Source organism: Heloderma suspectum, chromosome 2 (assembly GCF_057233095.1).
Source record: "Heloderma suspectum isolate Gila_16-S chromosome 2, 16-S_ref, whole genome shotgun sequence".
NCBI lineage: Eukaryota > Metazoa > Chordata > Lepidosauria > Squamata > Helodermatidae > Heloderma > Heloderma suspectum.
Window position 1 is genome coordinate 49868001 of NC_139459.1, and position 14605 is coordinate 49882605.

The 14605-nt window shown below is 42.6% G+C and overlaps 1 protein-coding gene across 2 annotated transcripts in view; it reads right to left on the reverse strand.

Moving 5' to 3' along the window:
- Positions 1–585: 585 nt before the first annotated feature.
- Positions 586–14605, reverse strand: part of ARHGEF28 (Rho guanine nucleotide exchange factor 28) — a 211346-nt gene continuing 197326 nt past the window's right edge. For both annotated transcript variants that reach the window (XM_084833481.1, XM_084833480.1), the window contains 2 exons: positions 3516–3629; positions 586–2438 (listed from right to left, as the gene is read on the reverse strand). In XM_084833481.1, coding sequence (XP_084689607.1) covers positions 2278–2438; positions 3516–3629 — 275 coding nt within the window. In that variant the 3' untranslated portion in view covers positions 586–2277. The remainder of the gene's footprint in view (positions 2439–3515; positions 3630–14605) is intronic.

The window sequence follows — 14605 nt, forward strand, 5'->3', positions numbered from 1 at the left end:
ACAAATCCATGTTGGCTTCGAGTAATCACAGCATTGTTTTCAAGGTGCTTACAGATGGATTGCTTTATCATCTGCTCCAGAATTTTCCCAGGGATTGATGTCAGACTGACTGGTCTGTAGTTCCCAGGTTCCTCCTTTTTACCCTTTTTGAAGATAGGGACAACATTAGCACTCCTCCAGTCATCTGGCACTTCATCCGTCCTCTTTAGCTGTGCTGTGGCACACATCCAAAATTTCTTTATAACAGGGCATTGCTGTTTCCACCAGCTTTCACATTCGTACTGGCACAGACATGACCAAAGAGAATCCATTCGCAGAAAGTGCTGAGTAGTAGCAGTGAAAAGCACAGGCCAAGCACTGACTGGTTGCTGCCAGTGCCACTGATGACTAAAGGGGTCTCTGACACTTACAGCAGCCTGCATAGACCACCCCCTGCCCCCACTCAACAAGAATTGTAATCTGCTGCAGCACACAGGTCAGACCACTGCAATGACTGTGACTGCAATGGCAGAAATAGCAATGGGCTGATGTAACACATTTTCTGAATACTAAGAATTATGAACCACATACACATACCACACATTTGGAGATAAAGAATATTTATTACATTCAAAAAGTATACAATGGTGGCTGGAAAATGCACAAGGAAAACACATCCTTATTTATTACTCTATATAATGTATCAAAGCTCTGGGTGTTGAAAGAAACACACTGATTTGGAGTCCACAGATGTGGAAAAGCAGTGGATTTTGGTTAGGCTTTAAAAAAAATTAATTCAACATTTTCCTCCGCCTCCTCCCTATTCCCTATGAGATAGAAATGTCCATGTGATTAATTGTAATGCTTTGATAAGAAGGGGAACTCGCTGCCGCCAAGAACAAGTTATAATGCAATACATCACGAAACTGATCTAGAGTGCTCTGAAAAGCAAATTATATACATGCTAGACGAGACTGAATTTGTGACATAAACATCTGCTAAGGAGCAAGCTGAATCCACCAAGCAAACCTAACGTGGGGTGGCGAACATTCAGCTATGGATCCATTTCCTGAAGCTCCTTATGCTTTAAATAAAACCTTAAGGCCACGTTAGGTTATACATCAGAATGTCCACTGTGGAAACAAGGTGTTAATCTAACTCGAATTTGGCAGAAGACCTTCCATAGTGACAGTGCAGCATCCTCACCTTAGGAGACCAAAGTGAGACCCAGAAGAGTCCTTAGCTAACGTTACTTGAGAAATACTTTAGGGGTAATTCCCTGTGCAGAGGTAATGGACGAATTATGCTGTATTATCAGCACAGGGCTTTTCTAGGCTTTGTCCACCACTATGTCACCACAACATGATGATGGGTATGGATGGCTACGATGGTGCTAATTCTGTGATAGACACACTTTGGTCAGGTGGCCAGGAAAACGCTCCACTCTGATGTGTCTAGTTCAGGAGTGGGCAACTTGTGTGGAATGGTGGGAATTGCCAACGGTGTGGGACAATAGCAGTTGCAGTCCAGCAACATCTGGAGGGCCACACGTTGCCCACCCCTGATGCAGAACATAGTTGAATGGATGCCTATAAAACCAAACAGGTTGAGTAAACCCACCAAAGAGTGCAGGCAGAAGGTACAATATCAAGCAGATCAGAGCTTTCGCTCTTGCTTTCCCATTATCTCACTTGATATCACTCCTTTTAAAGAAGATGCCAAGTTGCCTTATTAAATCTCTAGTGCTCCTATTAGACACAGGACTAGCCACACAATGAATGTGAAGCTTTGACCTGAAACAGAAATGCTTCCAGTCATAGTCCAATTGCGGTTATCTCATCTCTCTAACACACATAGATACACAGGGTGGTATCCAATTAATACAAGTTCTGCTGACAGAACTGCTTCCATCAATAGAATGGGGAGGGGGCAATTCCCCCTCCCTGCTGCCACCCCCCATGCACCCGGAAAATCTGGATGGTGCAGGGGCTGAGGAGGAAGCCCTGTCTTGCAAGTGGACGCTTGCTCACGCAACATTGGATTTCTGCCGCAGACACACAAACACACATGTATCATTGCTAGTTTTAGAGCTCACCAATGTTTGATGTTACTTGCAGAGTGTTTCAGATATGTGTATCACAATGTAAATATTACAGACACGTTTTAAAAATAACTTAATTTGTATCCTATGGATATGGAAAAAACATTGCATTTGTAATAAATAATATATCATCAAAGCAATTTGGACAAAGAGCAACTATAAACAATTAGAAAAGCTACTCCAAAGAGGAGGAGAGATTAGAGATAAACAATCTTTTCTTCACTGCCTGCATTTTCTGAATCTTGTCCCATGTCGCAAGGTAGATTGTGCAGTGGAACATCTGAAGGGTGCAGTGGTTGAGTATTGCCATGACTTGAACCGTGTGATCTTGAGCACTGGCTCTGCAATGCATCCATGTCTAGAGCACAAAAGCATGGGCAGGTTAAAATCGCAGCTCCGCTTGCCAGACACACAGACACAAAGTGGCAGAGCAGTACCAAATAATGCCGCTACACTTCCACTCATTCCATTGCACCAGCGGGGCCCACCGCTAGTGTGATGGGCAGTTAGCTCTGCCTAATGCAAGCCCAGAAACAAGTGGAAACACACATTTCTTGATCGGGACAGGTCAGCGGAGCTCCCTTCTGTGAACTCCGCTGACCTGCCCCATTCTGGAAATGACAATTTTCCGTTCATTTCTGGTTGCTCTCAGAACATCTAGCTCCCTGTTATACTATCAGTGGGTCCCACTGGCATATGGACAGCATAGGATACTGCCCGTGGACAGCAGAATATGAATATCTACATTCAAAATAAAGGAATAACTTGTGTATTGTGAAAGACAACAGCAACAGATCATGTCACTACATTATCTCAAAGGCAGGACAGCCAGATAAAGTAACAGGTGTGCTGTTACTTAGGGCAGGCTTGGCTTGGCTTTAACGAATACTGCTGTAATATAGAATGAGTGAAAAATAACAACAAAAGGTTCATAAAGAATATGCTGAAAGGCACAATATAAATGAATAATAAACTCAGACTGGAATATTTAGGAATCATCTGCCTCTGTTACTCAGTTTAGATTATTTTTAGACGTTTCAAAACAATCCCTTCTGAATCAAAGACTTTGAGATGCACTAGAGAAATTGTAGAAAAAATGTTCCTGTGCTGTACCACTGCAGACTTCAGGTGCGAGGGGGGATTGTATGATATAGAATGCTCCTCTTTGGGCACGGGGGCGCGGGGCGGGGGGCATGACACATAGAAAAGTGGAGGGTCAGGTTTAAGGCTAGGTTTGAATGCTTCTCCCTGCTGCCTTACTTTTCTGTACACAGCCTATGATGCAAGAGAGAATGCCAGCCATGTTACAACTTCAAAGACACATTCAGGGTTCTCACACAAGCAAGTGTGAGTTGTGTGTGCATTTCTCCAGTGAGTGATGCAGTTTAACACACACACATACACACACACACACACACTGGAATTTGCAATTCACCTTGATATTTAGGTATTTGGCTTTTTGGTGATAGATCTGAGTTGATTCCTGGATTCCTAACAAAATCGTCATTGGCTGAGATCATTCTGCTGTTCACATTTTCAGTGCAACTACCTGTGAAATAAGACAATGCCATTTTAATTGACCAGAATTTTCTTAGTACATTATTTCAAAAGTAGCAACAACAATATAAAAGATCAGTGCATGAAAAAGTTGAGAATGCTGTTATTTAATGCATTCATATCCTGCCGTTTCTCCAAGGAAGTAAGGAAAGTGTATATGGAGTTTAATTGTATTTAATCTTAATTAAGAAACACACTTATGATTATAATAGTATCTCTCAGGTTCAAATCTCTCAAGAAGAAAGGCAATTGGTTCCCCTCCAAATCATTGAGAGCTACCCTAGGGGTACTATACTGGGGGTAACTGCAATACCACTCTGGGTCATTTTGGCTTCCATGGCTGTGAAAAGCCCAATGTGTTATGTCTATGAAGTCTGACTGTAGTCGAACAGAACCATATATGTATGAATTTATGGTCAAACTAAAAATTGTCATCATTTGGGAGGACTTTGTATATTAAAATGATGCTATTAACCAAGTTGTTTTTAATCTGTCCCAACAGTTAACTGTGAAAGCACTATCAAAGGGTGAAAAATAGTGAATTCAGTGCTTAAATTAAGGAGGAAAAGTGGGTCTAATGAAATCCATACACGCCACCTCTGCCTCTTTCCAATTTTCCACCATCCAATTTTCCAGCAATGTCCCCAGCCTTCTAAAAATAATCGCTATGGGGGCCAGCACTAACGGTAAGGAAGCCAAGCCTCCCCTGAAACCCATATAATCTGAGCACTGCATGAATCAGTGTATATGGGCAAATAAAAGATTAAGGATGAACTTTCATATGTTACATAAGGCTAAGCTGGATGGTGGACTTGTAGCCTCAAATCTTTACATGCACTACCAAACAGCATTTATTTTAGAAATGATAGAAGAACACCAATCTGATAGGGTCTGGACAGAGCAAATGTTTTTCTTCTATTGACTGAAAATACTTACCATTGATGGGGAGAGGAGATATGGACTACAATAAGTATTCCCCCATGTGTTTATTAGAGCAGTACTAAACATTTGGAGTAAATTTAAGAAAACAGTATCTCACGAGATCTCAGCAATGGAAACTCCCCCTTCAGTGAACACAGACAAAGAAAATGAACAACACTCCCTTCTCCCTACATATTTCTTTCTTGTCTTATGGTGAGATAGTTTCTAAAACGAATAACCATCTCTCAAAATTCTTATCCATCAATTCATTTAATTTATACCCGGCATTTCTACCAGGAAATTACACTCAAGGCAGCTAACAATAAAAAACATTTAAAATAAGAACATCATGAAAACATGTTTTAATTAAGACTCTCTGAGTCCTTTGGGGCCCAAACTTCACAAATTGACACATAGATGCCACTGACCCACCCCTGCCTCTACCATCTCCTTGGAATGTGCAGCTGAAAAAATGTTGAATGTGGTTCCAATGCGAGGAGACATACCAAAGCCAAGCCTGAGGCTGATGTAGGCAATGGGCCCAATCCTGAAGCCTCAAAAGGGAATGGAAGGGCCTTGGATCCAGCAGATCCATCTTTGGGCCATCTTCTACCCTCCGCTGGAATGCCCATTTCAGGGCCTACTGCTGGTGGTATGTTTCAGCTGGCAGAGTTTTCCATAGGTGTAACTTTGGCCAGGTCTACACCTCGTGTTATATCGATACGATTCCATCATGATGATGCTATATCCCTCTTGTGCATTCATACCTTGTAGTACACACTGATTGCTGTTGCAGTATTTTGGATAATATGGAATAAAAAGCAGGAAATGACACGAGAAAAGCAGTATAAAGAATGTGTAATGTGCCCCAACAGTTATCAGTGCACCCCAATGCTGATAAAAAGCAGTAGTGTAGATTTAATCTTGGACACCAATGAAAAATATGCCCCCCACCCCCGACCAGTGGAGCTCTTCTCTACCGGCAATTCTGAGCATTGGGACTGCACTACTGAACCTTTAATTCTGATAGATCTACCCTTTCCTCACCTTATGGGCCATAGGAAGGGATTGTAGCAACGCAGTTTCCAGGGAGAAGAAAGAATTAACTAGTTAACTATGTACAATAAATGACAGAGCTCATATTAACATTATAGGTCTAGCAGTCTATTCTATTTGGCAGCACAGAAAGAATATAATCACAGAATTAGTGAAATGTTAAGAATAATTTGGGTGGGGGGAGAGAAAAGACAAAGGCAAGCTTTAGATGTGGATGTTTTCCACTTGCTTTAAGTAGCAGAGATCGAGCAATTAAAATAATTAGTTTTGCAAATTGCTTCTCATTAACTTTTACAGTTTGTAAAAAATGCACATGTTTCGGACCCTATCAGAGTTGGTGTCTGTGTGGGAGGAAAAGAAAAGAACAACTTGCTCATCACAAGGCAATGTCAGTAAAGGTGATAAAAACTCCACTCAGGTTACAGCAAGTTTTGACCCTCTTTATCCTCCCACAGTACCTAACAGTTAGCTACGATCTTAACAGCATCCCAGTGGCCAGGATTATGAGGCATCAACAAGAAGTAGTGAAAAAAACCTGGTTTTAAAGATAAACCATGGCAAAGATAAGTCATGGCAACGTCTATGGTTCTGATGCATTATAGATTGATTATGCACTAGCCCTTTTCTCTGATATTGCCATCCTTTGTTCACTCACTTTTTACGGAGAGTCCAGATTATGTCTGGATTAAAACGTTGTAGTCTAGTGTCTTCTGTATTGTCCTGTTTTTTCAGAAGTGATTTGTGATTATTTTTTGGTTATAATATGCAATTGCAGTACCAGCTTGTCCAGCATGGACAAGCTAAGCACTACTACAACTTTTCAGAGCTCCTGTACCTTTAATTAAAAGTTTCTTGTCTGTTTTAGTTAGGGATGTGCGTTGGATTCGGCCAAAGCCCAAGCTGAATTGGGCCCCTTTGGAAGATTTCTGGTGCTTCCTCTGCCAAAGTGGGCTTCCCTCTGAAGCAACCGGATCCAAAGCTGAACTTTGTTGAGATTCAGCTTTTGGAAAGGCAGACTATCTACCAAATTATGTGTGTGTGTATATATAGCACCCATTTAGGGTTAGTTTCTCTGTAAACACAGAGGGTAAGGAAGAACATTTCCTTCTGAAATTTTGAAGGTTTTTTACTGAGGGCCACCTTTAAACTGACTTGTCACTTTCAGAACAATGGTCCACAAGGAACACAGAGGGATAAGTGTGTCCTTTTTTGGATACCCACAAAATTTAAAGACTGCCCTTGCACAAAAATGCCTGCACCTATTCATCTGTCTAGATCCCCTTAGAAGACGCAACTACCCCTGCAAATTTCATCAAATTTCTGCCAAGAAATAAATAAAATAAAAAATAAAGGTGTGTAGCACAAAAAACCCTGCACCTATGTTTCTGAAATTTGGCAGGCATAATCCCCTCCTAAGGGACTGCTAACCTGCCTGCAAATGTCATTCAATTCTGGCAAGGAGAAAAAAAGATATAACCGTTTTTAATTTTTCATGATAGTCAATGGGAGGCGTGACGCTTTGTATTTCCAAATCTTATCTCAGATTTGGTACCTGAGCCAAAGCAGATGGCCTCTGAATCAGCCTGAGGCCATTTTCTGAAGTGCCAAATTGGGGCCTGAATGTAATCTTGTGGTAGATGCTTCAGAAAACCTCTCATTTTAATGCTTCATTTTGTTCATGTCTGTGGGATCAGTGATGACTACGACGGCCCCATGCACAGCTTCTCAATTGTCCACAAGGGGAAGAAACTTTAATTAGTGATTTCCTCACAGTTTTTTTTTTTTATAGCACTGTTTCTGTGCATTGCTGGATAGTATAACACTGTATTAAGTGCTGTGTGAAATCTCGCACTTTAATCCCACGTCCTGCTAATTATGGAAAAGCAAGGCCACAGCAGTGCTAAAGGGCTCTAATGAGGAAGAAACCCTACCGAAAACAAAGGGAGGCACACAACAGGACATCTTCTGTCCCAGACTTTGGAGAACTGTTGCCAGCAAGAATAAAAAATACTCAGTTGGATGGCCCAAAGGTCTGACTCAGTAAAATGCAGCTTCCGATATTCATTATTAGCAAAGCAGAAAGGATGCTGGGATTCCTAAAACTGTACAAATAGCATAAACTATAGCAGTAATAATAATTTATGGTGACTCCTGAATTAGCATTTAGTAGCACTTAATAGCAGCTTCAAAGGCCTATCAAAACTTTGCTCAAGCATCTTTCCAGATGTACTGTCTGTCCCCAGGAGACAATGCTGCTTGCATTGGAGAGCACTTCTCCCCTGCTAGATGAAGAAAGTGATATCCCCAAGTCCTGGAAGCAAAGTCCTCTTGGGAAAACCACAGCAGCACCTTTAGAAGCCCTAAGATGCAATGTGGTCTTATCTTGTGTTCTCAGTATTAGAAGTCTTGGAAGGTTGGTGCCTTAACAGAGTCTGTGCAGGTGCTTTTCCTTTGAAGGCTTGTGCTTGTCCTAGGAATTTAGCCTTGATGATGTTCTGCAGTATCTAAATTCAAAAACAAACTTATGGCACAGCCCACTTTGAAGCACACGTTTCACAACCTCTTGGGATACAGCCATGTTCCAGAGAATGGTCACTTTCCCAGCAATGCACAATGAACTGCTAACCAGTTCGACACATGCACCTTCTGTGAAACTCAATAGAATGCGTACACATCAGTCGGTACATTGATCCAATAAAACCTGCACTGTATCTTTCCCAGGGATTGCCATGGCAACTCCGCTCTGAAAAACATCTGATCTAAAGGAGGTGCTGGCAGTGTTTAGAATAGCGATTTTCCTCGTTGCTTTTAAAGGGACAGCTTGGAATAGAAGGGTGTCAGCAATCACTTTCTATCAAGTCAGACCAATGATTTGTGTAGCTAAAGTCTACCAGTCCCTGTTTTGTCTCAGCTCCTCAGGCAAAAATCCCTCTCAGCCCTACCACCTGATGCCACTTCACTTGTGCCTAGGACTGTAGACAAGCTGGGCACCCAGGAAGCTGCATTATATCAGAGCAGACTATTTGGCTACCCAGCTCAGTACTATTTGACTCGTAATGGCTCTCTATGGGCTCCACAGTGGTCTCTCTCATCATCGGCTGCTTTCTCCTTTTTTAAAACTGAAAATGCCGGGGATTGCACTTGGGACCTTCTGTGTGGAAAATATGCGCTCTACCACTGAGCTATGGTCCCAGCCCAAAGCGTTCTACCCACTTAGCTGCAGCCACTCCCGGAAGAGAGTATCATATGGAAGGAACCATACTGGAAAGTTCCAGAAGCTGGTGTGTATTTAAAGCAGGGGTGTGCAACCCTTTCAACCCCAAGGGCCACATGTGATGCTGGCTTAGGGGCCAGGGGCCACATGCGCATGTGCACATACATATAAACACACACATGTACCTGCGCACACACCCAGCAATCCTGATACAGGTCACTGGTTCATCGCTGCTAGCAGTGGAGGGGAAGAGGAGTGATCTGTAGAAGGAACTCTGGGGGAGGGAGTAGAAAGTACAGGCAGGCGAGAAACTCAGCGGCAGTGGGAGAGTCAGAGCACCCTTGGGGGACCACAGTTGTGCACCCCTAATTTAAAGTGGGGGAGGAAAGCACCAGAAAACCACTAATTCAGTATTAAGAAAGCAAGAACCCTTGACTGCCATTTCAATGAGCAAGTGAGCATTTAGTGTTGCTACACCCACCCTCTGGAACACTTTACCAATTAACATTAAACAGGCCCCCACAGTTCTGACATTTAGACATCTCCTTAAACCTCACCTCTTCACACACACTTTCCCTGGAGTGTGACCAGCCATCTATGGTTTGTGGCACACAGTAGAGTGTGCAGTTTTACTGTTGATTAATTTGTATTTTACATTCACTGCTTTGATACCTCTGTGGAAAGTGGTATATAAAACTGAGTAATAAATAAATAAGTCATAAATACAAGCCCATGGCCTGCCTCACAAAAGCACAATGTGTCCTGCAGATGACACTGTCATATCTGAAAGTGGAACAGAAAGTCCTGCTGCCACCATGATTCTTGGAAGCAGTGCAGCATTGGGTCCAATCCAGGGAGCAGCTAGTAACACAATAGGCAGGTAGAATGCCACAGTCAAGGCAGATATTTTAGAAAGAACTGTCCAAGAACACCAAATCTGTACCTCAGGTGTAGGCAATGATGAATTTCCATGTGCTTCTAGCTATGCGTTGTGGTGAAAGATGTAAAGACCTGTGCTTAATGGGCTCTCTGTGGAGCTCCCTAAGGGCCAACTCTTATAACTCATTGTGGAGCTCCCTAAGGGCCAACTCTTATAGCTCATTGACACTCATGAGGCAGTAACAGTACATAACAACGCAATCTGCCTTAACATGTGGGGCGGATGTATGTATGAACGTGTGTCTTTGTTTTTTACATATCATTAAAATGCCTTGGAGAACACCAATAGAATAGCAGAAATAATTATAATTAAATAACTTATTATTTGCTTGGTGGTATTATCATCAGACAAATAGTGCCATATTTGTAAATAATACCTGTGATTACCTATGAAAAACCCTGGGGAAAGTGTGATAAAAATTAGTTCATTTGTCAAATTATGGTGGATTTGTTCAAAATCTCAAAAGATATTGGACACAAATATTAGAGGTATAAATCTCTGGAAAACGTTATTAAAGATAAAATGATCAAGCATATGGAAGAACAAATCTTGCTGAAGAAGAATCAGTATGGCTTCGAAAAGGTAAGTCCTGTCTCACTAAGCTTGGACTTCTAAAAGGCTTTTGGCAAAGGCTGTCACCAGAAGGATCACAGTTTTATTTACACATTTGTCTGGGGTAGGCTGCAGCTGATGAGAGAAGCGCCTCCACTCTGGCCAGAAATGTTAGACAGTTCTGAGTTGTGGTCTATGTGCACAAGGTTCCATGTGTGAGCCTGTACATGGGGATGGGGGAGAAATGTGTTCAGTTCACATTTTAATGCAAACTGACCTAATCGCTCACTTTCAAACCTTTAGTTGAATCAAAATTGAGTTAACCTTTGAATCTCACCTTCTCCAAATTCTGCAGTGGAGTTCTCCAATCAAAAAAATGTATATAAAATTGTGTATGTTAGGGAAATGTGTGTCCAGAAAAATAGTGAAAATGACATGCAAAACTGTGCATATTAGTCAAGATTTCATATAAAATGCATGTATTAGGAGAAATGTACACACACAAAAATGTGTGTACAAATGTTCATGCCAACTTTAAAAAAATAATGTTCAAACTGATGTAGAAACTGGACAAACCAAATTTAGGATTGGAAAAATCAGAAATGAGAGAAACTGAAATTGATAGATCTGTCCATTCCTTAGTTGTACAGAAACAATGAAGTTGTGAAGACAAGTTAGGATAATCCCTATCCTGGTCAGAGTCAGGATGCAGTCTGTCTCAGCCTCCATGTGAGCCCAGCCCACTACTCCTGTGAGTTCAGTGTTCATTTGAAGGCCAATTTTAAAATCAGAGTGAAATCTTTGAGATATTGTTCCAAAAGAAGAATGAGTTCATATAGTTGCTAGCTTTAGGCGGCAGTGCTAAGTATACTTACTCTTTCAGTAAACATGTGTAGGATTGCATGGAACTTCTTCCACCCTCTATTATGAATGAACAATTGGTTTTTCAATTTTAAACCTTGTTGCAAAATTGCAATAGGGATAAAGTTACAAAGAACTAGCTTACCTTCAGAGGAACTGTTAATGCTTCTGCTCATCTAACTAGTTACAAAACTGGTTATGCTTTTTCTTTTAATAGTTCATAAAGTTACTCTTAGATTTGATTTTAATTCTGTTTTTCTACTGTATAATAACTAGTGATTGTTTTGTTACAATACAGAGAGCTGAGCTTGTCACATCTCATCTAGCTCAACAGCGCACCCAACAGCCTGGCAGCAACAGCTATATGCAGTTGGAAACAGTTGTTGCTATTCCATATTTTTGTATGGGCTATGAAGGTAATAAAAAAATCCTCATGCAATTGTTCTGGTCCCAGTTCAGCTACATTTTACTGATGCTAAAACTGTGTATTTTTGTAAAGGAAAGTGCCAGGATCTTGTCCAAATGTAACAAATGATCTTTATTAATTTTATTAAGATTCAAATGCCTGGACTGAGAGTTTTTGAGCATCAGGCATGCTGACATTTTTGGACAGAAAGGGGGCAATTCAAAGAGTGGTTTCTTTGGTGGTTTTAAGATTCATTGGCAATGCAACTGGCAAGAGAGTCTGTGTGGGGCTGTGGTTAAAAGGGCTGGACTAGGAGGGCTGGGGAGAGTCTGGTTGAAAGCCCCACTCAGCCTTGAACCTCCTGGGTGGCTTGAGCCAGTCAGTATCTCTCATCCTGACTGGGGTTGTTATGAGGATAAAATGGTACAGGGAGAGGGAGAGAACCGTGGGTGCCCGGGCCTGAGTTCCCTTGAGGAACAGAGGGTAACAGTGGAGGAACAGGGGTGACGTTTCTTTATTCATAAAGAAATGTAAGGTTGTTGTTGCGACATGCACAAGCTACGCTGACACCTCTAGTCCAAGACATGCTTCTTCCAAAGTAGCTGCAGGACGTGTGGTGAGAAATGAGCCTCCGCATGTTGCAAGGCGACTCTGCGCTGTGCCTCTTGGACTCCAGGCAACAGCCACTAATGCCAGGAATACCAGAGCTGGCCCCACCATTAGGCAGTTTGCTCAGGTAGCGCATTCTGGGCACAGCGGCTACAGCCTTCCCCTTGTTGGCCTGTTCCCTCCAAGCTGGCAATCTGCCTTGCGGCTGCACCCCATGAGGGCTGTGCAAAAAGGCATGGCAGGCAGTTCCCTTGCCAGCATCATGCTGTCTCTACCCACGTCAGTCCAGTAGAAAGACTTTGCCTTCCCTTCCCATTTTTGCTCTGTCCACTTTTTCAGTAGGGGTGTTCCTCAGCTCTTTCTCTTTCCATTGTTTTCTGCTAGTTTACCTGCTTATTTTCAACCTGTTTCTTGCTCCTGTTTCTCTTCTTCTTCATTTTCTCTTCCTTCCTTTTCCCTCCCCCTCCCCCCATCCTCTTTTGTTCCTTTCCCCATTCACATCTTCCCTTTTGCTACTGATCTTTCTCCTTCTCCCTCCCTCCCTTGCCCCATCTCTTAAGGGGTTCTCCCCTTCCTGAAGTCGGTATGGTAGAGTTGAGGCAATGTATGCATCAAAGAGAGAAAGAGAAGGACAGAGGGATAGGCAGAGCAACCCTACGTATGTCTACTCAGAAGTAAGTCCCACTAAGTTCAAAGGGACTTACTCTTAGGCAAGTGTGCATAAGATTGAAGTCTCAGAAAGGAAGACAGGGGGGTAGATGAAGGCAGGAATTAACGCCTAAATGGTGTAGTGTGACTTTTCCAAGTGCTGGCTGTAGTGGGGGATTGGGGGGGGGGTATTTGGGCTTTGTCTCAGGCAGGAAAATGCCTTGGAACAGCAGAATCTCAAAGGTGCATCCCAGCACCTGTTATGATATTGCACAGGATGATGGGACACTTCTCAAATGGTGCACTTGCATTGGTTGCCTGCAGTCTGAGAGCTGCATCGGAGGATGCTGAGCAAAACATTTAGAAAGCACGCTGCTTCACATACGGTTATTGCCTGTGGGCTGAGAGAGAATGTACACCTTCCGGAGCACTTCAGAGCAAGGACAGCTTATAAATGTAATAAAACCTAGGAGTATCATGGTGTGTGTGCAAGGGGGACGGGGACACACTGCTGTAAATTTCTCTGCTTGCGTAATTCCATCTAAAAACTGTAGGATGTTGGTTTTTTATATATATTTCCCAATTTACTTTTAGATTTTACCTTCATTTCTTCCTCCTGGGTAGAGTAGCTATTGATGACTTTAACAAACATTAGAGAATAAGAATCTAGGGGCTGTTGGAGTTCCTGCTAGCCCAACAGCACACCCAACAGCTCAACGGGAAGAACTACATTAAACGGGAAATGTTTTCACTTTTATTTCAGTACCAGCTGGGCATTACCTCAAAGTGTTGTTTTTGTTCAGTCGTTAAGTCGTGTCCGACTCTTCGTGACCCCATGGACCATAGCACGCCAGGCCCTCCTGTCCTCCGCTCTCTCCCGGAGTGTGCTCAAGTTCATATTCATTGCATCGGTGATGCTATCTAGCCATCTCATCCTCTGCCGTCCCCTTCTCCTTTTGCCTTCAATCTTTCCCAGCATCAGAGTCTTTTCCAGGGAGTTTTCTCTTCGCATTAGGTGGCCAAAATATTTGAGCTTCAGCATCTGTCCTTCCAATGAGCACTCAGGGTGGATTTACTTTAGGATGGATTGATTTGACCTCCTTGCAGTCCAGGGGACTCGTAAGAGTCTTCTCCGGCACCACAGTTCGAAAGCATCAATTCTTCGGCGCTCAGCCTTCCTTATAGTCCAGCTCTCACAGCCATACATTACTACTGGGAAAACCATAGCTTTGATTATACGGACCTTTGTCGGCAAGGTGATGTCTCTGCTTCTTACTATGCTGTCTAGGTTTGCTTCCAGTAGTTCTCAGTTCACATACTGCTGAAGCCTAGCTTGTAGGATTTTGAGCATCACCTTGCTGGCATGTGAAATGAGCACAATTGTACGGTAGTTTGAACACTCTTTGGCGTTGCCCTTCTTTGGAATTGGAATGTAAACTGACCTTTTCCAGTCTTGTGGCCACTGTTGAGTGTTCCAAATTTGTTGGCATATTGAGTGCAGCACTTTAACAGCATCATCTTTTAGGATTTTAAATAGCTCAGCTGGAATACTGTTATCTCCGCTAGCTTTGCACTGTGGATTGGCAAGGTCTGAACAGATTTCTACTCATATTCACTAGAACATGAGTAAAACTCTCTGTGGAGTCACGGCCCCTGCCTTGTCAGGGTTCCTGATCACCCTGAGAGTTATACTCAGGCTCAAGTGAACACAAGCAGAACTCCCTTCAGACCTTGCCGATTCAACATGGCAAGGTCTGAACT